General features: G+C 35.8%; 1 protein-coding gene and 1 long non-coding RNA gene across 22 annotated transcripts in view; one reads left to right on the forward strand and one right to left on the reverse strand.

The window, feature by feature from the left end:
• LOC140604883 (disintegrin and metalloproteinase domain-containing protein 18-like) overlaps window positions 1–27,786 on the reverse strand; it is a 183,340-nt gene that overhangs the window by 72,505 nt on the left and 83,049 nt on the right. For 10 of the 19 annotated variants that reach the window (XR_012007699.1, XR_012007698.1, XM_072776560.1 and 7 more), the window contains 2 exons: window positions 18,425–18,614; window positions 16,913–17,104 (listed from right to left, as the gene is read on the reverse strand). Coding sequence is in view for 14 of the 19 variants with exons in the window: in XM_072776560.1 (XP_072632661.1) it covers window positions 16,913–17,104; window positions 18,425–18,614 (382 nt within the window). In the remaining 5 variants the exon portion in view is untranslated. Of the gene's footprint in view, window positions 1–16,912; window positions 17,105–18,424; window positions 18,615–27,786 lie in introns of those variants that run through there. The other 9 variants (XR_012007702.1, XR_012007701.1, XR_012007700.1 and 6 more) reach the window with 2 other exon arrangements.
• The window catches only part of LOC140604889 (uncharacterized), a 122,825-nt gene that overhangs the window by 61,010 nt on the left and 34,029 nt on the right, over window positions 1–27,786 (forward strand). The gene's annotated exons all lie outside the window — the stretch shown is intronic.

The following is a 27,786-nucleotide window of genomic DNA, read 5'->3' on the forward strand; positions in this document are numbered from 1 at the left end:
TGAGGAAGAAAAATCTAAGTTTAATTGGGGTTCTCGAGGGCGCCAAAGGGACAGAGGTCCAGAATATGTATTTGAACAAATCATAGCTGAAAACTTTCCTAATCTGGGAATGGAAACAGGCATTCAGATCCAGGAAATAGAGAGATCCCCCCCTAAAATCAATAAAAACCGCTCAACACCTTGACATTTAATAGTGAAGCTTGCATATTCCACAGATAAAGAGAAGATCCTTAAAACAGCAAGAGACAAGAACTCTCTAATTTTTATGGGGAGAAATATTAGATTAACAGCAGACCTCTCCACAGAGACCTGGCAGGCCAGAAAGGGCTGGCAGGATATATTCAGGATCCTAAATGAGAAGAACATGCAACCAAGAATACTTTATCCAGCAAGGCTCTCATTCAGAATAGAAGGAGAGAAAAAGAGCTTTTGGCAGGAACTGAAGGAATATGTGACCACCAAACCAGCTCTGCAAGAAATTTTAAGGGGGACTCTTAAAATTTCTCCTTAAGAAGAAGTCCAATGGAACAATCCACAAAAACGGACTGAATAGGTATCATGATGACACTAAACTCATCTTTCAATAGTAACTCTGAACGTGAATGGGCTTAATGACCCCATCAAAAGGCGCAGGGTTTCAGACTGGATAAAAAAGCTGGACCCATCTATTCTCTGTCTACAAGAGACTCATTTTAGACATAAGGACACCCACAGCTTGAAAATAAAAGGTTGGAGAACCATTTACCATTCGAATGGTCCTCAAAAGAAAGCAGGGGTAGCCATCTTATATCAGACAAACTAAAATTTATCCCGAAGACTGTAGTGAGAGATGAAGAGGGACAGTAAATCATACTTAAAGGATCTATCCAACAAGAGGACGTAACAATCATCAATGTATATGCCCCGAATGTGGGAGCTGCCAAATATATCAATCAATTAATAACCAAAGTTAAGACATACTTAGATAATAATACACTTTTACTTGGTGACTTCAATCTAGTGCTTTCTACACTCGATAGGTATTCTAAGCACAACATCTCCAAAGAAACAAAAGCTTTAAATGATACACAGGACCAGATAGATTTCACAGATATTTACAGAACTTTACATCCAAACACAACTGAATACACATTCTTCTCAAGTGCACATGGAACTTTCTCCGGAATAGACCACATACTAGGTCACAAATCAGGTCTGAACCAATACCAAAAGAATGGGATCGTCCCCTGCATACCCTCAGACCATGATGCCTTGAAATTAGAACTAAATCACAGGAAGAAGTTTGGAAGGACCTCAAACACGTGGAGGTTAAGGACCATCCTGCTAAAAGATGAAAGAGTCAACCAGGAAATTAAGGAAGAATTTAAAAGATTCATAGAAACTAATGAGAATGAAGATACAACCATTCAAAATCTTTGGGATACAGCAAAAGCAGTCCTAAGGGGGAAATACACTGCAATACAAGCATCCCTCCAAAAACTGGAAAGAACTCAAATACAAAAGCTAACCTTACACCTAAAGGAGCTAGAGAAAAAACAGCAAATAGATCCTACACCCAGCAGAGGAAGAGAGTTAATAAAGATTGGAGCAGAACTCAATGAAATAGAGACCAGAAGAACTGTGGAACAGATCAACAAAACCAGGAGTTGGTTCTTTGAAAGAATTAATAAGATAGATAAACCATTAGCCAGCCTTATTAAAAAGAAGAGAGAGAAGACTCAAATGAATAAAATCATGAATAAGAAAGGAGAGATCACTACCAACACCAAGGATATACAAACAATTTTAAAAACATATTATGAGCAGCAATTTGCCAATAAATTAGGCAATCTAGAAGAAATGGACACATTTCTGGAAAGCCACAAACTACCAAAACTGGAACTGGAAGAAATAGAAAACCTGAACAGGCCAATAACCAGGGAGGAAATTGAAGCAGTCTTCAACAACCTCCCAAGACACAAAAGTCCAGGGCCAGATCGCTTCCCGGGGGAATTCTATCAAACGTTTAAAGAAGAAACCATACCTATTCTACTAAAGCTGTTCGGAAAGATAGAAAGAGATGGAGTACTTCCAAACTCGTTCTATGAGGCCAACATCACCTTAATTCCAAAACCAGACAAAGACCTCACCAAAAAGGAGAATTATAGACCGATATCCCTGATGAACATGGATGCAAAAATTCTCAACAAGATACTAGCTAATAGGATACAACAATACATTAAAAAAATTACTCACCATGACCAAGTAGGATTTATCCCTGGGATGCAAGGCTGGTTCAACACTCGTAAAACAATCAATGTGATTCATCATATCAGCAAGAGAAAAAACAAGACCCATATGATCCTTCAATAAATGCAGAGAAAGCATTTGACAAAATACAGCATCCATTCCTGATCATAACTCTTCAGAGTGTAGGGATAGAGGGAACATTCCTCAACATCTTAAAAGCCATCTGCAAAAAGCCCACAGCAAATATCATTCTCAATGGGTAGCACTGGGAGCCTATCCCCTAAGATCAGGAACAAGACAGGGGTGTCCATTCTCACCACTGGTATTCAACATAGTACTAGAAGTCCTAGCCTCAGCAATCAGACAACAAAAAGAAATAAAAGGCATTCAAATTGGCAAAGAAGAAGACAAACCCTCACTCTTCGCCAATGACATGATATTCTACATAGAAAACCAAAAGACTTCACCCCAAGATTGCTAGAACTCATACAGCAATTCGGTAGCGTGGCAGGATACAAAATCAATGCCCAGAAGTCAGTGGCATTTCTATACACTAACAATGAGACTGAAGAAGAGAAATTAAGGAGTCAATCCCATTTACAATCACACCCAAAAGCATATGATACATAGGAATAAACCTAACCAAAGAGGTAAATGATCTATACCCTAAAAACTATAGAACACTTCTGAAAGAAATTGAGGAAGACACAAAGAGATGGAAAAATATTCCATGCTCGTGGATTGGAAGAATTAATATTGTGAAAATGTCAATGTTACCCAGGGCAATTTACACGTTTAATGCAATCCCTATCAAAATACCTTGGACTTTCTTCAGAGATTTGGAACAAATTATTTTAAGATTTGTGTGGAATCAGAAAAGACCCCGAATAGCCAGAGGAATTTTATTTTATTTATTTTTATTTTTTATTTTTTTTTAAGCCAGGGGAATTTTAAAAAAGAAAACCATAGCTGGGGCATCACAATGCCAGATTTCAGGTTGTACTACAAAGCTGTGGTCATCAAGACAGTGTGGTACTGGGACAAAAACAGACACATAGATCAATGGAACAAAATAGAGAATTCAAAAGTGGACCCTCAACTTCATGGTCAACTAATATTCGACAAAGCAGGAAAGACTATCCAGTGGAAAAAAAGACAGTCTCTTCAATAAACGGTGCTGGGAAAATTGGACATCCACAGGCAGAAGAATGAAACTAGACCACTCTCTTGCACCATACACAAAGATAAACTCAAAATGGATGGAAGATCTTATTGTGAGACAAGATTCCATCAAAATCCTAGAGAAGAACACAGGCAGCACCCTTTTTGAACTTGGCCACAGTAACTTCTTGCAAGATACATCCATGAAGACCAGATAAACCAAAAGCAAAAATGAACTATTGGGACTTCATCAAGATAAGAAGCTTTTGCACAGCAAAAGATACCGTCAACAAAACTCAAAAGACAACCTACAGAATGGGAGAAGATGTTTGCAAATGACGTATCAGATAAAGGGCTAGTTTCCAAGATCTATAAAGAACTTATTAAACTTAACAGCAAAGAAACAAACAATCCAATCATGAAGTGGGCAAAAGACATGAACAGAAATCTCAGAGAGGAGACGGCCAACAAGCACATAAGGAAATGCTCCGCATCACTTGCCATCAGGGAAATACAAATCAAAACCACAATGCGATACCACCTCACACCAATGAGAATGGGGAAAATTAACAAAGCAGGAAACCACAAATGTTGGAGAGGATGTGGAGAAAGAGAAACCCTCTTGCACTGTTGGTGGGAATGTGAACTGGTACAGCCACTTTGGAAAACTGTGTGGAGGTTCCTCAAAGAGTTAAAAATAGAACTGCCCTAGGACCCAGCAATTACACTGCTGGGGATTTAACCCAAAGATACAGATGCAGTGAAACGCCGGGACACCTGCACCCCGATGTTTATAGCAGCAATGTCCACAATAGCCAAACTGTGGAAGGAGACTCGGTGTCCAACGAAAGATGAATGGATAAAGAAGATGTGGTCTATGTATGCAATGGAACATTACTCAGCCATTAGAAATGACAAATATCCACCATTTGCTTCGACGTGGATGGAACTGGAGGGTATTATGCTGAGTGAAATAAGTCAATCGGAGAAGGACAAACATTATATGGTCTCATTCATTCGGGGAATATAAAAATTAGTGAAAGGGAATAAAGGGGAAAGGAGAAAAAAATGAGTGGGAAATATCAGAGAGACAGAATATGAAAGACTTCTAATCTGGGAAAAATACTAGGGGTGGTGGAAGGGAAGGTGGGCGGGGGGTGGGGGTGACTGGGTGACGGGCACTGAAGTGGGCACTTGATGGGATGAGCACTTGGTTTTATTCTATATGTTGGCAAATTGAACATTGAACACCAATAAAAAAATAAATTTGTAAGAAAAAAAAAAGAAAGGATGAATACCTACCATTTACATCTACGTGGGTGGAACTGTAGGATATTCTGCTGAGTGAAATAAGTCAATCAGAAAAATGCAATTATCATATGGTTTCCTCATATGTGGACTATAAGAAATAGTGAAAGGGACAGTAAGGGAAGAAGGAGAACTTGGGAAAAATTAGCTGTTGACTCTGGGTAACAAACAAAAGGTTGTGGAAACAGAGGTGTGTTGGGGAATGTGGTAACTGGGTGATGAGCATGAAGAAAGGCACATGATATGATGAGCACTGTGTGTTATACTATATGTTGGAAATTGAATTTAAATTAAAAAATATTTTTAATGCAAATGGACTAAATGCTCCAATCAAAAGATATAGGGTGACAGAATGTATAAAAAACAACATCCATCTATATGCTGCCCATAAAAGACATGAAGACAAACATAGATTGAAAATCAGAGGATGGAGAAACATCTATCCTACAAATGGATATCAAAAGAAAGATGGAGTAGCATTATTTATATAGAAAAAAATTAAAATTTTAAACAAATACTATGACAAGAGAGAAAGAAGGACACTATGTAATAATAGAAGGGACAACCCAACAAGATATAACAATGAAAAATATTTATGTACACAATGCAGTAGCACCCAAATACATAAAATAATTAATAGCAAACATAAAGGAACTAATTGGCTATAATACAATAATAATAGGGGACTTTCACACAGAACTTATATTGATGGATGGATGATGCAAACAAGGTAACAGTAGCTTTGAAAGACATACTGCGGGATGCCTGGGTGGCTCAGTGGTTAAGCATCTGCCTATAGCCCAGGGCATGATCCTGGGGTCCCAGGATCAAGTCCCACATTGGGCTTCCTGCAGGGAGCCTACTTCTCCCTCTGCCTGTGTCTCTGCCTGTCTCTCTCTGTGTCTCTCATGAATAAATAAATATAATCTTAAAAAAAGAAAGACATACTGCAGTAGTTTGATTTAACAGAGAAACTTAGAATATTCCACCCTAAAACAGCAGAGTACACATTGTATTCAACTGCATATGGAACATTCTCCAGAATAGATAACATTAGCTGACAAAACAAACTTCAGCAAATTCAAGATCAAAGCCATACCATGCATGCATCCTTTCTGGCCACAAAGCTATGGAACTATAAGTCAACCAAAGAAAGAAATCTGGAACCATTAAAGACCCTGAATAGGCAAAGCAATCTTGAAAAGAAAATGCAAAGTTGGAGGCATCACAATTCCAGACTTCAAATTATATTACAAAGCTGCAGTCATCAGGACAATATGGTGACATACCCAATAATGCATCAGTATCCATAAGATATATAATATGATACAACTCAACAACAAAAACTGAAATAATCGGATTAAAAATGGGCAGAAGACATAAACAGATATTTATCCAAAGAAGGCATACAGATGGCCAAAAGATATATGAAAAGATGCTCAACATCAGTCATCATCAGGGAAATACAAATCAAAACTACAATGAAATATCACCTCACACCAGTCAGAATGGCTAAAATCAACAACACAAGAAACAACAGGTGTTGGTGAGAATGTGGAGAAAAGGAAGACTCATACAATTCTTGTGGGAATGCAAACCAGTGTAGCTACTGTGGAAAACAATAGGGAGATTCCTTAGAAAGTTAAAAATAGAACCACCTTATGATCCAGCAATCACACTACTGTGTATGATGTTTACACAAAAAATACAAAGGTACAATTCAATGGGAGTCATGCATCCCTTATTTATAATATCATTATTTATAATAGTAAAGAAATGGAAGCAACTCAAGTTTCAAACAATAGATGGATAAGGAAGATGTGTGTATTTATAATGAAATATTATTTAACCATAAAAAGGATTGAAATCTTACCATTTGCATTGATATGGATGAAACTAGATTGTATAATGCTAAATGAAAGAAGTCTGTCAGGGAAATACAAACCATATGATTTTACTCATATGTAAGTTAAGAAAAAAAAAGTAAAGGTGAAAAAATAAGAAAGAGACAATTAAGAAAGTCTTTAAAAAAAATAAAAAGATTTATTCATGACAGACAGGCTCCTTGCAGGTAGCCCAATGTGGGACTTGATCCCAGGATCCCAGGGTCACGCCCTGAGCCATAGGCAGACACTCAACCACTGAGCCACCCAGATGTCCTGAAACAGTCTTAATTATAGAGAACAAATTGATGGTTACCAGAGGAGAGGAGGTTGGGGGATGGGTGAAATAAGTGATGGTGACTAAGGTGTGTGCACTTATGATTAGCACAGTGTGTTGTTTGATAGTGTTGAATCACTATATTGTACACATGAAACTAATATAACACTATATGTTAACTAACTGAAATTCAAATAAAACTTAAGGGCATCTGGGTGGCTCAGTGTTTGAGCATCTGCCTTTGGTTCAGGTTGTGATCCCAGGGTCCTGGGATCAAGTCCCATATCAGGCTCCATGCAGGGAGCCTGCTTCTCTCTGCTGGTGACTCTACTTCTTTCTCCATGTCTCTTGTGAATAAATCATTAAAATCTTTTGTAAAAAATTCAACTTAAAAGAGAGGGGAAAAATAAGAGAATGAAATTCTTTTAGATGCTACAACATGCATGAACCTTAAAAACAAGATTCTAGGTGAAATAAGGCAGTCACAAAAGAACACATGTTGTATGATTCCACTTATATGAGACACATGGAGTAGTTGAATTTTTAGAGACAGAAAGTATAGTAGTGGATACTAGTGGAAAAGAGTAATGGGGAAGTATTGTTTAACATGCACAAGGTTTCAATTTAAGATGATGAAAAATCTCCAGGGAAGGATAATGATGGTGGTTGCACAGCAATGTAAATGTATTTAATGTCACTGGAGTGTACACTTGTAGACCATTAAATAGTACTTTTTGTTATGAATATTTTACCAAAATAAAAAAGTAACAAAAATGGCACCTGCTATATGTAGATGACAAATTGCCTAAATTAGACAAGTATAGGGGCATAAAAAATTAATTATATATATATATTCATTGGTTCTTAACTGCCTTTTCTTACTGGATTTTAGACATGATCTCAAGTTCTGTTATTAATTAAGAAATAATTTTCATTAAGAAACTGAGGACAAATAATGTTATCAATAAGTAATTTTGGAAATAGATAAAACATACCATATTTGGCACTTTATTGACTCCGCTACCTTCCCAAGACTACTTTTATAGTTTTTCCAATACTTGTGGTATTGTCTTATATTTTGAGTAACACAAGAATTTTTTATATATAGACACAACATAGGCTTATAAATAATAATTTATCCTTATATGGTGATGTATACAAATATTGTAATTTAACATGATAGAATTAATATCCTGGATTCCTGAAGTCCACTCTAAAAGGCTATTTATAACATATATGTCTATTAAAAATAAGAATCTTGCATTTAAAAAAATATCAATATTTTCTACATCCTGTGATGAGATCATACTTCGCTTTCATTCAACACACTTTCCTTATGTCTGCTGTCACTATAAATGTGTGTCAGGCAAAGTCTTGGAAGTACACTTTCAATCAAATAATATACCACAAATGATATGCTGTAACTAGTTATTTTACAATCAATTTCTATCTGCAGGGGGGCCTGGGTTGCTCAGTACGACTGCCTTTGGCTGAGGTCATGGTCTTGGGATCCAGGGATTGACCTTTGTGTCAGGCTCCCTTCTGAGCAGGGAGTCCTCTCCCTCTGTGTGCTCTCTCTCTCCTCAAATAAATAAATAAAATATTTTTTTAAATGTCTATTTGCAGAGTTCTGATTCTACACATTTTTAAAAAGAAAGAATGAATAAAAAATATGTGTGTCTGAAATATTTTTAAAAATAGCTATTATTTGTGTGGGAGCAATTATAGTTATTTAACAACAATGAAAATAAGCCACGGTTATTTTTGAATAAAAAAATAATACTTTACAAAAATTCAAATATACATCCAAATATAATTTTATCACAACTTGTGATAATACTTTTCATCCTGCTTAGTTAAGAATGAGACCTACTCTTCACTGGAAGCTCAGAATGACAGTGGTGCTTAGCATCATTGAGTTGCCTAGTTATGATCAAAGTCTCTGACAATGGAGAGGCGGGGAAAGATGGCTCACCTGGCCCCACCAACTTACCTAGATAACTTTCAAATCATCCTGAAAACCTACGAATTTGACCTGAGATTTAACGAGAGAACAGCTGGAATGCTACAGAGAGAAGGATTTTTGCTTTTAACAAAAGGTAGGAAGACAGAAAATAAAATAATAAAATAAAATAAAATAAAATAAAATAAAATAAAATAAAATAAAATAAAAATAATAAAATAAAATAAAATAAAATAAAATAAAATAAATAAAATAAAATAAAATAATCCAGTGGGAGAAGGGCCCTGCGAGGAGCCAGGCTAAGGCTGGGAGAGGAAAGGCTCCGGGACAGGAAAGCCTCACCCTGGAGAAGTGGGAAGATAAAAATCTGCACCGGATTCTTCCCGGACAGAAAGGCGCTTAGCAGGGAAATCCGGCAGAATCGCAGGAGGCGCAGGGAAGCCTCCAGTATCCGGGGGTCACTAACAGAGGAAGTACACCCAGGGGAAAGTACACCACAGACTGTGGGCCGAGCTCGGTAAAGGGCTGGAGTTGTGCCCCACGGGGTCTTGGGGGAAAAGCTGGTGGGTCAGGTGGGGACTCTGGATGGAGGCACCCTGCCACCTTCGGGAACTGCGGCCTGGGAACACGATTCCAGGAGCTCAGGCCCCAGATCCCAGGGCACTGAGCAGACACAGCCCACGATCCTACACTCCCCCCAGGACAGGTGGAGGCAGGGAGGGCACAGGACAGTGAGGACTCTCCTGCCGCCCGGCACCCCCAAGCTGTGCAGATCAGTGCCCCTGCACTGCCCGGGAACATCCAGGCCACGGCGGACTGGGAGACTGCGTTAGTTACTGAGGGGACCTGACTCTAGGGCAGGAGAGTTGGCCACTTCCAGTGTTGTTGTTCCTCCTTATTTCACATTGTGCCTGAGAGAGTCTCTTGCTGTCTACAAGAGACTCATTTTGGACCTAAGAACACCTACAGCCTGAAAATGAAGGGATGGAGAAGCATTTACCATTCAAATGGGCCTCTAAAGAAGGCTGGGTAGCAATCCTCATATCGGATAAATTAAGTTTATCCCAAAGACTGTAGTAAGAGATGAAGAGGGACACTATATCATACTTAAAGGGTCTATCCAACAAGAAGACCTAACAATCATGAATATTTATACCCCTAATGTGGGAGCTGCCAAGTATATCAATCAATTAATAACCAAAATAAAGATATACTTAGATAATAATAGACTAATAGTAGGAGACTTCAACATGGCACTTTCTGCAAATGACAGATTTTCTAAACACAACATCTCCAAGGAAACAAGCGCTTTAAATGATACACTGGACCAGATGGATTTCACAGATATTTACAGAACTTTACATCCAAATGCAACTGAATACACATTCTTGTCAAGTGCACATGGAACTTTCTCCAGAATAGACCACATTCTGGGTCACATATCAGGTCTCAACTAATACCCAAAGATTGGGATTGTCCCCTGCATATATTTTCAGACCACAATGCTTTGAAACTAGAATTCAGTCACAAGAGAAATTGGAAGAAATTCAAACACGTGAAGGTTAAAGACCATCCTACTAAAAGATTAATGGGTCAACCAGGAAATTAGAGAAAAATTTAAAAGATTCATGGAAACTAATGAAAATGAAGATACAACCATTCAAAATCTTTGGGATACAGTAAAAGCAATCCTAAGAGGGAAATACAAGTATCCCTCAAAAAATTGGGAGAAGCTCAAATACACAAGCTAAACTCACAAATAAAGGAACTGGAGAAAGAACAGCAAATAAAACCTACACCCAGCAGAAGAAGAGAGAAAATAAAGATTCAAGCAGAACTCAATGAAATAGAGACCAGAAAAAAATGTAGGACAGGGGATCCCTGGGTGGCTCAGTGGTTGAGCACCTGCCTTTGGCCCAGGGCGTGATCATGGAGACCGGAATCGATTCCAACATCGGGCTCCCTGCATGGAGCCTGCTTCTCCCTCTGCCTGTGTCTCTGCTTCTCTCTCTTTCTGTATCTCTCATGTATAAATAAATGAAATAAAAAAAAAAAACTGTAGGACAGATAAACACAACCAGGAGTTGGTTCTTTGAAAGAATTAATAAGATAGATAAACCATTGGCCAGCCTTATCAAAAAGAAAAGAGAACAGACTCAAATTAATAAAATCACAAATGAAAAAGGAGAGATCAAAACCAACACCAAGGAAATACAGACGATTTTTAAAATGTATTTTGAGCACCTATACGCCAATAAATTAGTCATCTAGAAGAAATGGATGCATTTCTGGAAAACCACAAACTACCAAAACTGGAACAGGAAGAAATAGAAAACCTGAACAGGCAGATAACCAGGGAAGAAATTGAAGTAATCACCAAAAACCTCCCAAGACACAAAAGTCCAGGGTCAAATGGCTTCCCAGGGGAATACTATCAAACGTTTAAAGAAGAAACAATGCCTATTCAACTAAAGTTGTTCCAAAAGATAGAAAGGAATGGTATACTTCCAAACTCATTTTATGAGGCCAGCATCACCTTAATTCCAAAACCAGACAAAGACCCCACCAAAAAAATTATAGAACAATATCCCTGATGAACATGGATGCAAAAATTCTCAACAAGATACTAGCCAATGGATACGACAATACATTAAGAAGATTTTTCACCCTGACCAAGTGGGATTTATCCCCAGGATGCAAGGTTGGTTCAACAGTCATAAAACAATCAACGTGATAGATCATATCAACAAGAGAAAAAACAAGAACCATATGATCCTCTCAATAGACACAGAGAAAGCCCTTGACAAAATACAGCATCCATTCCTTTTTCTTTTTCTTTTTTTAAGATTTTATTCATCCATTCATGACAGACACACAGAGAGAGAGAAGCAAAGGGAGAAGCAGGCTCCGCTCAAGGAGCCCAATGTGGGACCTGATCCTTGGACTCCAGGATCACACCCTCAGCCAAAGGCAGGTGCTAAACCACTGAGCTACCCAGGAATACCCTACAGCATCCATTCCTGATCAAAACTTTTCAGAGTGTAGGATAGAGAGAACATTCCTCAGCATCTTAAAGCCATCTATGAAAAGCCCACAGCAAATATCATTCTCAATGGGTAGCACTGGGAGCCTATCCCCTAAGATCAGGAACACGACAGGGATGTCCACTCTCACCACTGCTATTCAACATAGTATTAGAAGTCCTAGTCTCAGCAATCAGACAACAAAAAGAAATAAAAGGCATTCAAATTGCCCATGAAGAAGTCAAACTGTCCCTCTTTGCAGATGATGTATACTGTACATAGAAAACCCAAAAGACACCACTCCAAGATTGCTAGAACTCATACAGCAATTTGGCAGTGTGGCAGGATACAAAATCAATGCCCAGTAGTCAGTGGCATTTCTATACACTAACAGTGAGACTGAAGAAAGAGAGATTAAGGAGTCAATCCCATTTACAATTACACCCAAACATAAAATGCCTAAGAATAAACCTAACCAAAGAGATAAAGGATCTATACCCTAAAAACTACAGAAGACTTCTGAAAGAAATTGAGAAAGACACAAAGAGATGGAAAAATATTCCATGCTCACGATTGGAAGAATTAAAATTGTGAAAATGTCAATGCTACCCAGGGCAATTTACACATTCAATGCAATCCCTATCAAACTACGATGGACTTTCTTCAGAGAGTTGGAACAAACCATCTCAAGATTTGTGTGGAATCAGAAAAGATCCCAAATAGCCAGGGGAATATTGAAAAAGAAAACCATAGCGGGGGCATCACAATGCCGGATTTCAGGTTGTCCAACAAGCATGTGATCATCAAGACAGTGTGATACTGGCACAAAAACAGACACATAAATCAATTAAACAGAATAGAGAACCCAGAAATGGGCTCCTCTCAACTCTATGGTCAACTAATATGTGACAAAGCAGGAAAGACTGTTCACTGGAAAAAAAAAGACAGTGTCTTCAATAAATGGTTCTGGGAAAATTGGACAGCCACATGCAGAAGAATGAAACTAGACTATTCTCTTGCATCATACACAAAAATCAGCTCAAAATGGATGAAATATCTAAATGTGAGACAAGAATCCATCAAAATCCTAGAGGAGGATAGGCAACACCCTTTTTGAACTTGGCCACAGCAACTTCTTGCAACACACATCTATGAAGGCAAGGGAAACAAAAGCAAAAATGAATTATTGGGACTTAATCAAAATCAAAAGCCTCTGCACAGAAAAAGAAACAGGTAACAAAACTAAAAGACAACCTAAAAAATGGGAGAAGATACCAGATAAAGGGCTAGTATCCAAGATCTATAAGGAACTTATTAAACTCAACAGCAAAGAAACAAAGAATCCAATAATGAAATGGGCAAAAGACATGAACAGAAATTTCACCAAAGGAAATACAGACATGACCAACAAGCACATGAGAAAATGCCTAGCATCACTTGCCATTAGGGAAATACAATCAAAACCACAATGAGATACCACCTCACACCAGTGAGAATGGGGAAAATTAACAAGACAGGAAACAACAAATGTTGGAGAGGATGTGGAGAAAGGGGAACCCTCTTGCACTTTTAGTGGAAATGTGAACTGGTACAGCCACTCTGGAAAACTGTGTGGAGGTTCCTCAAAGAGTTAAAAATAGAGCTACCCTACGACCCAGCAATTGCACTGCTGGGGGTTTACCCCAAAGATACAGATGTAGTGAAATGCCGGGACCCTGCACTCCGATGTTTATAGCAGCAATGGCCACAATAGCCAAACTATGGAAGGAGCCTCTGTGTCCATAGAAAGATGAATGGATAAAGAAGATGTGGTCTATGTATACAATGGAATATTACTTAGCCATTAGAAATGACAAATACCCACCATTTGCCTCGATGTGGTTGGAACTGGAGGGTATTATGCTGAGTGAAATAAGTCAATCAGAGAAGGACAAACATTATATGGTCTCTTTCATTCGGGGAATATAAATATTAATGAAAGGGAATAAAGGGGAAAAGAGAGAAAATGAGTGGGAAACATCAGAGAGGGTGACAGAACATGAGAGACTCCTAACTCTGGGAAATGAACAAGGGGTAATAGAAAGGGAGGTGGGTGGGGGGACTGGGGTGACTGGGTGATGGGCACTGAGGGGGGCACTTGATGGGATGAGCACTGGGTGTTATGCTATATGTTGGCAAATTGAACTCCAATAAAAAAATAAAAACAAAAACCAAAAAATACTAATTCAAAGGGATAAATACAGCCTAATGTTTATATCAGTATTATCTACAATAGCCAATCTATGGAAATCGCCCAAGTGTTCATCAACTGACGAATGAGTAAAGAATATGTATATATATATATATATATAGTGGAATATTACTCAGCCATAAGAGAATTAACTCCTGTCATTTGCAACAATATAGATGAAGCTAAAAGTATTATGCTATGTGAAATAAGTCAGAGGAATATAAATACAATATGAATTTACTCATATGTGGAATTTAAGAAACAAAACAAAAGAGTATACACAGGAAAAAGGAGAGAGGCAAATCAAGGGAAAGACTTAACTATCGCAAACAAACTGATGGTTATCAGAGGGGAGGTGAGTTGGAGGATGGATTAAATAGGTAATGGGGATTAGTGCAGCTGTGATGAGCACCAGTCATTATATATAAGTGCTGAATCACTGAACTGTACACCTGAAACTAATATTACACTGTATGTTAACTAACTGGAATTTAAATAAAAACTTAAAAAAAAAACCCTAAAAACAAAAGCAAAACTAAAATAAAATGTGAAAAGTTAAAGAAGAGAATCTTAAAAGCAGGAAGACAGGAACAAATTATGTTCATCAAAAATTTCATTAGGCAATCAGTGATTTATCAGCAGAGATTTTTTTTTTCAGCCCTGAAGAAGTGGCATGATATTCAAACTGCTGAAAGGGGAAAAACAAAAACAAAAACAAAAAACAAATCATCCCTCTAAGAATACTCTGACCAGCAAGATTATCATCCAGAAATGAAGAAATAGTAAAGAGTTTTCAAGAGAAGTAAAAGCTAAAGGAGTTTGTCATTATTGTCTTACAAGAAATGTTAAAGGGGCTTATTTAAACTAAAAATAAATTACAGTAATTTAGTATAATAGCTGGAAAACATACAGAAGTAAAAATCACACTGCAAAAAATAAATATAATATAGGTAGTGATTAACAATTATAAAGCTACTATGAATGTTAAAAGATAAAAGTAGTAAAATTAACTAAGCAGCAATAATTAGTTAAGGGATACATATAATAAAAAGATGTAAAATGTGACATCAAAAACACATACATACAAAACACAAAAAGGGGAGAGCAAAAATTTAGAGTTTTAGTTCAAACTTAAGGTGCTATACATAAAAAGATATATATCAATCTTATGGTAACCACAAGACAAAAATTTATAGTAAACACACAAGAGAAAATGAGAGAGAAACATAAGCATAACACTTAAGTCATCAAAACACAAAGGGAGAAAATGGGAAAGAAAAGGAGACAAACCACAGTAACAGCCAGAAAACAATGAATGAAACAGATATGAATAAGTACATATGCATCAATAATTACATTACATGTAAATTGTCTAAATACTTTAATCAAAAGACAGAGTGTCTGAATGGATAAAATAACAAATACAGCCAGTATCACAATGAGTGACGAAAAGCTGAGAGCTTTACCTCTAAGACCAACAGCAAGACAATTTTTAGTCAACATAGTATTGGAAGTCCTAGCTGCAACAATTAGACAACAAAAACAAATAAAAGACAAACAAAGTGGAAAGGAAGAAGTAAAACCAACTATTTGCAGATGACATGATATTATATATAGAAAACCCTGGGGTACCTGGGGTGGCTGAGTCAGTTAAGCATCTGACTCTTAATTTCTGTTCAAGCCATAATCTCAGGGTCATGGGATTAAGCCTCATGTCAGGCTCTACACTCAGTGCAGAGTCTGGTTGTCCCTCTCCCTCTGCTCCTCCCCTCATTTATGCTCTTTCTTTCTCCCTCTCTAAAATAAATAAATAAATATTTTTAAAAGGGAAAATCCTAAAGACTCCACCACAAAACTGTTAGAACTAGTGAAGAAATTCAGTAAAGTTGCAGGCTTAAAAAATCAAGGTAAAAAAATCTGTTGCATTTCTACATGCTAATAAACTATCAAAAAGATTTTTTTTTAAATCCCACTGACAATTACATCAAAAAGAATAAAATACCTAGGGATAAATTTAGCCAAGGAGGTGAAAGATCTGTACACTAAAACTATAGGATGATGATTGAAATTGAAGAGGACACAAATAAATGGAATGGTATTCTGTGCTCATGCAGTGGAAGAATTAATATTGTTAAAATATCAATACTAATCAAAGCAATCTGCAGATTAAATGCAATGCCTATCAAATCTCCAAAGGCATTCATCACCAAAATGGAAAAAAAATTCTAAAATTTGTATGGAATCACAGATGGATTTAATTGACAAAAGAATCCTCAAAAATAATAAACCTGGAGATACTACATTTTTCTGGTTTCAAACTAGATTATGGAGCTATAGCAAATGAAACAGTGTAGTATAGGAATCAAAATAGGCATATAAACCAATAGAATAGAATAAGGAGCCTATACATGTATGGTCACTTAATTTACAATGAAGGAGACAAGATATACAATAGGAATTAGTGTCTTCTAACGATGGTGTTGGGAAAACTGATAGCTACACACAAAAGAATAAAACTGGACCACCACCATCTTAACATGTACAAAGATTAACAATATATTAATGACTTGAATGTAATATCTGAAACCATAAAGTTCCTAGAAGGAAACATAGATGATAAATTCAACAATATCTTAAAGATTTTTATTTTTTGAATCTGATATCAAAGGCAAGAGAAACAAAAACAAAAAATAAACAAATCAGACTACGTCAAACTAAAAAGCCTTCACGCAGTAAAAGAAACCATGTACAAAATAAAAAGGCAACTTACTGTAAAAAGATATTTCCAAATCGTATATATAATAAGGGGCTTAGATCCAAAATATGTAAAGAACTCACACAACTCAATAACAGAAAAACACAACCCAGATGTTCATCAATAAATGAATGGGTAGGGATGCCTGGGTGGCTCAGTGGCTGAGCTTCTGCCTTCGGCTCAGGGCATGATCCCTGGGTCCTGGGATTGAGTCCCACATCCGGTTCTCTGCAGGGAGACTGTTTCTTTCTCTGCCTGTGTCTCTGCCTCTCTGTCTCTCATGAATAAACAAATAAATAATAAGTAATAAATAAATAAATCTTTTAAAAAATAGATGGATAAAGAATATGTATATATATATATATATATATATATATATATATATACAGTGCATTACTACTCAACCACAAAAAAATAATGAAATCTTGATATTTGTGACAACATGAATGAAACTTAAGGATATTATGCAACTGAAATAAGTCAGGGAAAAACAAATGCTATTTCTCCTATATGTGGAATTTAAAAAAACAAAACAAAACAAAACAAAACCCAGACTTACAGTCACAGAGAACAGATCGGTGGTTGTCAGAGGGGAAGGGATTGGGTAGGACAAAAAAGATGAAAGAGATTAAAAAGTACAAGCATATAGGTTCAAATAAGTCATGAGGATATAATGCACAGTAGGAGGAATATAGCCAATAATGTATTAACTTTGTAGGTGATGGACTATAGACTTGTTGTGGTGATCATCTCATAATGTGTATAATGTCAATTATGTTGTACACCTGAAACTAATATAAGATTTAGGTCAAATATACCTCAATAAAAATAATTAACATACAGTTTCATAAAATAAGAATTGATAATTGATTCACGATTTCAAGGTTTTGTTTTGTTTTTAATTCTGCAAGTAAGTTTGAATGTCCTTTATATGTGTAGTACACTGATTTACAATTGCTACTTTAATTCTCAGATGCCTTATATTTTCTGGAAGGTGTGCACTTGTATTTACAAATTAACTAACAGCCTCTGAATCATCGCTGTTCTCCCTTTAATGACTATATGAGCGCAAACACTCAAATGTATGTATATATGGATATATATATATATATATATATATATGTACATCACTGTAACCATACTTTCCTGATATAGACTTTTTGTTTGGTTCTCCAAACTTCTCACACTTATACATAATGTATAAGTAATGATCATAAACGTAAACAGATGGTTTAAGAAATATAAAAGCTCACTTACATTTCTTTGTGAAGGAGGAAAAACTAAAAACTCAGAATTCTATGATTAAAATTTGTTAGCATTCAAAGATTGGATAAAAATATCACCTTCATTTAGTGGAATGTTGTGCTTAAAACACATACGCATCTTCTCATACCAGGATTAATGACAGGTTATAACACCCAAAAAGCAAAGTTATTGCATAAATGAGGCCTAGTTTAATTATCTTTTCAATATTGTATGGGAAATAATAGTCACCACCAGGTTCAAATCCGTTCAGTGTAATTGTGATAGTCATCATGGAAAATAGTATTTGACTATTACATAATTTAACACAGCTAAATATAAATTTTTGTTACCATTTGTGCACCACAAACAGTGCCATCAGCTACATAGGCATAATCTCTTCCATCTGATCTCACTGATAATCCAGTAGTCATAGATATGCACGCATGCCCTTGAATATAAGAATAAACTGCAGATCGAACATCATTTTTATAAGTATTCTTATGTGGCCAAACACAAGCTAATTTTCCACAGAGAACATCCCTGAAATTAAAAACAAAATTCCTATTACTTTGTCTTTTAATGATTCCGATTTCCAAGTAAATGTTTTATATTACATAAATGTTTGATATAACTTTTGGCAGAAAAAAAAAAGCCAAAGTAGCATTATCCTATGATGTATGACAACTGAATACAGTGGATTAGCACTGTAATCAAATTGAATACTGTACACTGAACTCAAATTTGCAGTCATAACTTCATATTTCAGAAATAAACTTTTTGTCTAGCCTACAGTTGGCCTAGAGCACTCATCATTACCACACTCCATGGGAAAATTCATCACCTGCTTCCACTTTACTATAGTTTGGCCAGTCTGGTGATTTGTTGCTCAACATTTCCTGAGAATAGTTGATTGCATTTATTAACTCTATCTTTTGAGCCCCTTCTGTTAATGAACTTGAACTTTAGTCAGTACACTTCTGTAGTATACACACTCTTAATATTGATCTCAAGATTTTTCCAACATGCTGATACTTCCAGTAGTTCTGCACTTCTCCTCCGAGAATTAAGGAACCTTGAAATCTCCTTTATGCCACAAGCATACCAAACATTGTCCCATAAACAGTTTATTTAGCCATTTATAGTCTATCATGGGATAGAATACTGGCTTCTTTAAGACTTATAATATTCCTAGACTATATCTTGGCAAGTAATCTATATCACTTCCTGCTCTTGGATTTACTCAAATCTATAATTTTTCATTTTCAATGGAAACAACTACTTTTTTTTAAGATTTTATTTATTTATTCATGAGAATACACAGAGAGGAGAGAGAGAGAGAGAGGCAGAGACACAGGCAGAGGGAGAAGCAGGCTCCATGCAGGGAGCCTGACGTGGGACTCGATCCTGGGTCTCCAGGATCACGCCCTGAGCTGTAGGCGGCGCTAAACCGCTGAGCCACGGGGGCTGCCCTAGAAACTATTCTTGACTATTGATAATGTGCTTGTCAAGCATGCCATTATCATTTCTTCAAAAGTCTTCTCTTATAGCTAACAAGGTATGATTGATTAAATCTTGTCTTTTGGACTATAAAGGTCTCCTTATCAGATCTCCCCTCATCACTATTCACTTTGTGATTTCAGACATGCTCTTTCAATCTATCAGTCTTCTTGCAAAGTGGTGGATACTATCTTAGTCCTATCCAACTAGACACTTTATGCAGCTGTCTATAATATTCATAAAGGAACAAAGCCCTTTTTAAAATTTTTTTTTTATTTATTTATGATAATCACACAGAGAGAGAGAGAGAGAGAAAGAGAGAGGCAGAGACACAGGCAGAGGGAGAAGCAGGCTCCATGCACCGGGAGCCCGACGTGGGATTCCATCCCGGGTCTCCAGGATCGCGCCCTGGGCCAAAGGCAGGCGCCAAACCGCTGCGCCACCCAGGGATCCCCCCCTTTTTTTTATATAAGCATGCTGAATGTAGTTCTTACCAAAGGATTTTATAATTTTTCCTGACCATGTATTTGGAGGTTAAGGAAAATCCTGCTTCTCTGTGGATTGCTTGACCCTATCTGAATGTTTTATATTCTCTTTCCATTCCCTTAGTTCTTGAATTTGTATTTATAACTATTTTTAAGCCACCTTAAGTTATAATTAATAACTACAACACTATACATATTTAATGTAAACAATATTTGGGTATAAATAAATACACACTCATGAGTCTATCAGCACCATCAAGGACATAAACATATGCACCACTTCCCAAAATTTCCTTCTGCCTTTGTATAATAATTATAGTAGTAGTAGTAGTAGAAGTGGTAGTAGTAGTAGTAGTAGTAATGGCAATTTTATTAATGTATTATTTAAAAATATTTAGTGTAAAGAACACTTAATATAACTACTACCATTTGCCAAATTTTAAGCGTACAATACAATATTTTTTACTGTAGTAACTATATCATGTAGTAGATCTCCAGAATGTATTTGTTTTATTATGCTTTTCCAACTTTACTGAGGTATAATAGGCAAATAAACTTGTAAGACATTTAAAATGTACAAACTGATGATTTGATATATGTATATACTGTGAAAGGATTTCCCCCACTGACTTAACACATTTAGCACTTTATTTATTTATCCTTCTCTGTGAGTATATGAGAACGTATAAGTTCTACTGTCTTAGCAAATTTCAACTATACAATTGAATGTTATCAACTATAGTCACCATATTATATATTAGATTCTTGGACTTTATTCATCTTAAAACTGAAAACTGGTACCCTCCTACTAACCAATCTCTATTTCTCACTGTCAACTATTTTTCTACTCTCTTTATAGGAGTTTAATTTTTTTTTAATTCCACATATAAATGATACTATTTAGTATTTGTCTTTCCTTGTTTGGCTCATTTCACTTAGCATACAGCTGGCCAGGTTCATCCATGTTGTCACAAATGACAATATTTCCTTCTTTTTAAAGTTGAACATGGTTTCATTGTATACATAGCAAGCACTTTTCTGATCCATTTATCTATTGTTGAACATATAGATTTTTTCCATACCTTGGCTATTGTGAATAATGCTGTAATTAAATCTCTTCAAGATACTGATTTTATTTCTTTTGGCTATATAGTTAGAAGCAACTTTGTTAGATCATATGGTGGTTCTATTTTCAATTTTCTGAGGAAACTCCAAACTATTTTTCTTAGTGGCTGTACCAGCTTATATCCCCATGAACACCGTATGAGGGCTCCCTTTTCTCCACATCTTTGCAAGCGTTTGCTATCGATTGCCTTTTTATAATAGCCATCCAAACAGATGTGATTTGATATCTTGTTGCAGTTTTGATATGCATTTCCTTGATGATTAGTGATGCTGAATACATTCTCATGTACTTGGCCATGCACATATCTATTCTTGGAAAAAGGTCTATTTTGTGTTCTTTGTCCATTAAAATAGTTTTTCTTTCTATTGAGTTGGAAGATTTCTTGCTTATTTTATCAGATACTTGGTTTGCAAAGATGTTTTCCATTTCATAGTTTGCATTTTCATTTTGTGGATGATTTCATTTGCTAAGGTGAAGCTTTTTAGTGTTGTGCTCCTACTTGTGTAATCTTTTGCTGCCTTTGCTTTCAGTGACAGTAAAAAATCATTGCCAAGACCCCTCAAAGAAGTTATCGTGTTTTTTCCTCTAGGAGTTTTACAGTTTTATATCTTACATTCAAGTCTTTTTTCTACTTTACTTGATTTTTGTGTATGATGTGAGATAGAGGTTAGGTTTTATTTTTTTTCCCTGTATCAATCCCATTTTCCCAATGTGATTTATTGAACAGACTATAATTTCCCTATTGTATAATCTTGGTCCTTTTGTTGAAAATTAATCAATTGGGGCAGCCCAGGTGGCTCAGTGGTTTAGTGCCGCCTTCAGCCCAGGGCAGGATCCTGGAGACCTGGGATCAAGTCCCATGTTGGGCTCCCTGCGTGGAGCCTACTTCTCCCTCTGCCTGTCTCTCTGCCTCTCTCTTTCTCTGTTTCTCTCATGAATAAATAAATAAAATCTTTTTAAAAAAAGAAAATTAATCAATTGGATATACATGCATTTATTTTAGGCTGTCTACCCTGTTCCATTAATATGTGTTGGTTTTTATGCCAATATCATACTCTTTTGATGACTATAGTTTTTTTATTGCTATAGATTTTTGATATAGTTTGAAATCAGAAAGTGTGATACTTTGTCATTCTTTTTCAATACTGCTCTGGCTCTTGGAAGTCTTTTGTGGTTTCACATAATTTTAGAACTTTTTCTATTTCTGTAAAAAATGACATTGAAATTTTGATAGGGATTGCATTGAATCTGTAGATAGCTTTGGGTAGTACAGGTATTTTAATAATATTCATACTTCCAATCTATCAGCAGAGAATATCTTTACATTTATTGTATTATTCAATTTATTTCATCAATTTTTAATAATTTTTAGTATATATATGTATATAAACTATATATATAAATATGTATATATATAAAATCTTTCACTTCTTTGGATAAATTCATTTCTAAGTATTTTATTCTTGGTGATGTTATTATAAATGGGATTATTAACTTCTCTTTCCAATAATTCATTAGTGTATAGAAATGCAACTAATTTTTGTATATAGAAATCGTATTCTAAAATTTTACTGAATTTATTAGCTCTAACATTTTTGTGGTTTCCCGTATGTAAGTGTGTCCCACATGTAAGATTGTATCATCTACAACAGACAATTTTACTTCTTTTTTTCTTATTTGGATACCTTTTATTTCTTCCTGCCTAATAATACTTGTAGTATTATTTTGAATAGAAGTTAACGAGAGAATTCATCCTTGTCTTGTTCTTGGTCTCAGAGAAGAAATTTTGAGCTGTCACCATTAAGTATGATCTTAGATGTGGGCTTGTCATATATAACCTTTATTATGTTGAGGTACAACCTTTCTACACAAATATGTTTATATAGTAAAAGGATATTGAATTTTGTCAAATCCTTTTTCTGCACCTATTGAGATAATCATATGATTTTTGTACTTTATTTTGTTAATGTGATGTATCACAGTGATTGATTTGTTGAGGGTGAACCATCCCTGCATCACTGGGATAAATGTTACTTGGTCATGATGTATGATCCTTTTAATATAGTATTTTATTTTATTTATTTTATTTTATTTTATTATTTTATTTTATAATTTTTATTCTTAGAGAGAAAAAGAGCAAGAGGGGAGGGGCAGAGGGAGAAGAACAGAGAGAATCTTGAGCAGGCTCCATGCTCAGTGTGGAGCCCAATGTAAGACTCACAACCCTGAGATCATTACCTGGGATGAAATCAAGAAATGGGTGCTCAACCAACTGATCCACCGAGGCACCACCCTTTTAATTTACTTTTTAATTAGTTTTCCATTATTTTGTTGGGGATTTTTTTCATCTATGTTCATCAGGGATATTGGCCTATTATATATCTTCTTATAATATCCTTGCCCAGCTTTGTTATTAGAGCAATACTAGCTTTGTAAAATGACTTCAGAAGTGTTTTTTTTTTTTTTCCCCTCTTCTGATTTTTACAAGATTTTGACAAGGATTGGTATTCTTTCAATGCTCAGGAGAACTCACCAATGGAGCCATTGGAGTCTAGAATTTTGTTTTTGAGGAGATTTTTGATTAATGATTCAATCTCTTTTGTTTTAGTCTGTTAAGGTTTTTTATTTGTTCATGATTCATGATTCAGTAGACTGTACATGTCTAGGTTGCTTATCCATTTCTTCTACCTTGCCCAATTTGGGGGCATATACCTGTCTATAGTTATTCTCCTTTTTGTTCCTGTGATGTCAGTTATAATGTCTTCTCCTTCATTTCTAATTTTAGCTATTTGAGTCATACTGCTTTTTTCTTAGTAGGTCTAGCTAGTGGTTTGTCAGTTTTATTTACATTTTCAAAACATCAACTTTCAATATTTTCTATTGACTTTTTAGTCTCATTTCTTTCCATTCTATGCTATTTTCTTTCTTCTACTCAAGTTATGTATAGGTTATTCTACTTTTTCTAGCCTTTGAGGAGTAGATTAGGTTCTTATGTCAGATATTTCTCTATTTAATGTAGACATTTATCACAAAAAAACTTCCTTTTTATAACTGCTTTGCTACATCAAACACTCTAGTATGTTGTGTATCCATTTTCGTTTTTTCAAAGTATTTTTCAACTTCTCTTCTTATTTCTTCTATGACCCCTTGGTTGTTCCATAGCATGCTGCCTATTCTCCACAAATTTTAATTTTCCAATTTTCTTCTTGTAATTGATTTCTAGTTTCATACATTTGTGTTTAGAATAGATGTTTGATATTGTTTTCATTTTCCTAAATTTATTGACATTTTTTTTGTTGTGGCTTATCATATGCTTTCCTGCAGAAAGTGGGTGTGTACTTAATAAGGATGTACTCCGCTCCTGCTGGATGGAATGTTCTATAAATATCTGTTAAGTCCATCAGGTTCAATATTTAGTTTAAGATTGATGTTTCCATACTGATTTTCTGTCTAATTATCTATCCATTGTTAAAATGGGGTATTGAAGTTCCCTACCATTATCGTATTGTATGTTTCTCCCTTCAATTTCTTGATATTTGCTTTATATACTTTGGTGCTTCTAAATTTGGTACATAAATATTTACTAATGTTACATTGTCTTGGTGAATTGATCCCTTTATCATTATATAATGACTTGTCTCTTGTTACAGTTTTTGGCTTAAAGTCTTTTTGTCTGATACAAGTTTAGCTATCTGTGCTTTTTTCTCTTGTTTTTGTTTTGTTTTTATTTGCATTTTGCATAGATTACCTTTTTCCAATGTTCACTTTCACTTTATGCATTGTAAAACCGAAGTGAGTCTCTTGTAGGCAACATATTGCTGGGTCTTGTTATTTTTTAAAGATTTTATTTATTTGAGAGAGAGAGAGAGAGCAACAGGGGTAGGGGTAGAGGGAAAAGCACACTCCCTGCTGAGTAGGGAACCCCACTGTAGGTTCTATCCTAGGACCCTGGGACCATGACCTAAGCTGAAGGCAGATGCTTAACCAACTGAGCTACCCAGCCACCCCTATTAGGTCTTGTTTTATTATCCACTCAGTCACTCTATATTTTGATTGGAGAATACAGTATATTTATTATTTAAAGTATTTTCTGATAGATATGGACTTACTATTGCAATTTTGTAAATTGTTTTCTGGTTGGTTTATAATGTCTTTGTTCCTTTGCTCCTCTCTTGCTGTCTTTGTCTGTGATTTGATTTTCTATAGCTTTATGCTTTGATTCCATACAGTTCATTTTTTATCTTTTGTGCATCTACTTTAAGTTTTTGCTTTGTGTTTACCATGAGACTTATGTAAAACAGTGTATATTTATAACAATCAATTTTAGCTGTTAAAAACTCTGAACACATACAAAAATTACATTTTTATACTCCTCCTGCATATTTATATTTTTTAGGTCACAATGTGTATTTTTTTTACATTATTTATAAATTAGTAACTATGTCATTTCAAATTCTTTTGTCTTCTAATCTTTATACTAGAGTTGTGAGTGATTTACCTCCCTCTATTACCACTATAGGGTATTGTGATTTTAACTATTTATTTGCTATTTCCTGTGGATTTTATTCTTTCGTATGTTTTCTTTTCCTAATTTCCTTAATTTTGTCTTAAATAACCACCTTTAATCTCTTTCTTTTCTTTCTTTCTTTCTTTCTTTCTTTCTTTCTTTCTTTCTTTCTTCTTTCTTTCTTTTCTTTCTTTTTCAATTTTTCTTTTTTTTCTTTCCTTTCTTTCTTTCCTCTAGTTAAGTAAATTTCATTGCCATCTCCTAATTTATTGACTCTTTCACTTTTTTAATTTAGTTGTTGTGTTCTTTGGCTTTGTGATTTGTTTGGTACTTTCTTATATTTTCTATATCTTGATTAAAATTCTCAATTTGTTCATGCATTGCTCTTTTGATCACAGTACACATCTTTATGACTGTTATTTTTATCTCTCTATCAAGTATATCACTTATCTCCATTTCATTAAATCGGTTTCTGGAGATTATTATTTTTTTGGGGAAAATACTTGTATGTTTCCTCATATTTTCTTAAATTCTGTGTTGGTTTCTGTGCATTACATAAAACAGCCACCTCTCCCCATCTTAAGAGAGTGGTTTCATTTACAAGATAAACCTCATTAATTAGTTCAGCCTAGTCTTAGTTCCAGTTTACTTTTTAATCTTTTTTGATTGTCCAAGACAACTTATTTACTCTTAGTGGCTCCCAATAGTTAAGATATGCCAAGACTCATCACTGCTATAAAAGGGAAGACTTCACTGAGCCCCAAGATGTAGTCTGACTGGAAGCAGCGTCCAAGGCAGCAGCTAGAAAAGTATGTAGTTAAGGACTTCTCAGGAGGGAAAATAGGAGATGGATATTTTTGCTTTTTTTCTCTGTGTTGGGCCTAGCTGAATAGCTGCAGGGTTGGATAGAAGGGAGGAAACTCCATTGTCTTTTAGGCACTGTTTCTTTGCTACAGTCCTGTGAGACTTTGAAGAGAAGTCCTATTGGCTATCAGAACTAGGTGGTTTGGGAACCTGATCTTTGGGCAGAGGATATACAAATCTGTGGTGGAAGACAGGCTTTATAAGCTCCTTCCAGAGATACTGGAGACTTGCACTGGCTAGCAGGGACACTGGGAGAGAAGGCTGCCAGCTTCTCTAGTTCCTGGGCAGGATCAAAGCCCATGATGTATTCTAAATTAGAAACCTGATCCTCAGTCAACATCTTTTACAGTATGCAAATGGATCCATTTCCGGTAAGACTTTGAAATAGGCAATTTTGCCTTCTTCCTCTGTGCTGAGCCCTGGGGAATAGCAGATTGAGAACTCCTTTGTTTGCTACAGCCTTGTGGGACTTGTGACTAGAAGCTCCTTTTGGCTTTCAGAGCCAGGTGATTTGGGAACTTGTCTCTTGGGTGTAGTGCCATAGTTGGAGAACAGACTTTTGTACACATTTCTTGCAGGGAGATATGAGTGACTTAGAGTGGGCTATAAGGAATTGGCAGAGGAGGCGTCCATCAGTTTCCTGAGTCTGGGAAGGATCATAGCTAGTCCTTAGATGTGTGCTAAATTGGAAGCCTGGTCCGTAGGTGGTAAGTTTCTAAGTAGGCAGCTAGATCCCTTTCAGGGAAAAGACTGGGCAGGAGATAGGAGATTTTGCCAGCTTCATCTCTAGTGATATCTGTGGTATGTGCTTAAATTCCTGTTAACAATCATTCCTTTGTTTGCCATAGTGGACACAAGCCCTATTGGCTTTCAGAATTAAATGTTTTGTGATCCTGTCTCTCAGGGAAGTGTCTTAAATGTTGGAAAACTAAATGTAGGGTCCAAATCCTTTGCTCTCCAGAAAGAAACTGGAAGTTGGGATTTCCCTTCCAACTGAATGGTGCTGTGCCAGTGGTGGGGTTTATAGAGTGTATCTACTTGTTTCAATGTTGAGTATTTGCTCATTTGCTCAATGTGTTAGTTTCAGGTATTTTCTAGATTTCTTTTAGAAGCAATTGCTCCATGTGCACATGAACATTCAGTGTGTATGTAGTAGGAGTAAAATTCCAGTCTCCTATGTTGCCATCTTGGTCAATCTCCTATCAGTTGTTATTATTATTATTATTATTATTC

Source organism: Canis lupus, chromosome 15 (genome assembly GCF_048164855.1).
Source record: "Canis lupus baileyi chromosome 15, mCanLup2.hap1, whole genome shotgun sequence".
Taxonomy (NCBI): Eukaryota; Metazoa; Chordata; class Mammalia; order Carnivora; family Canidae; genus Canis; species Canis lupus.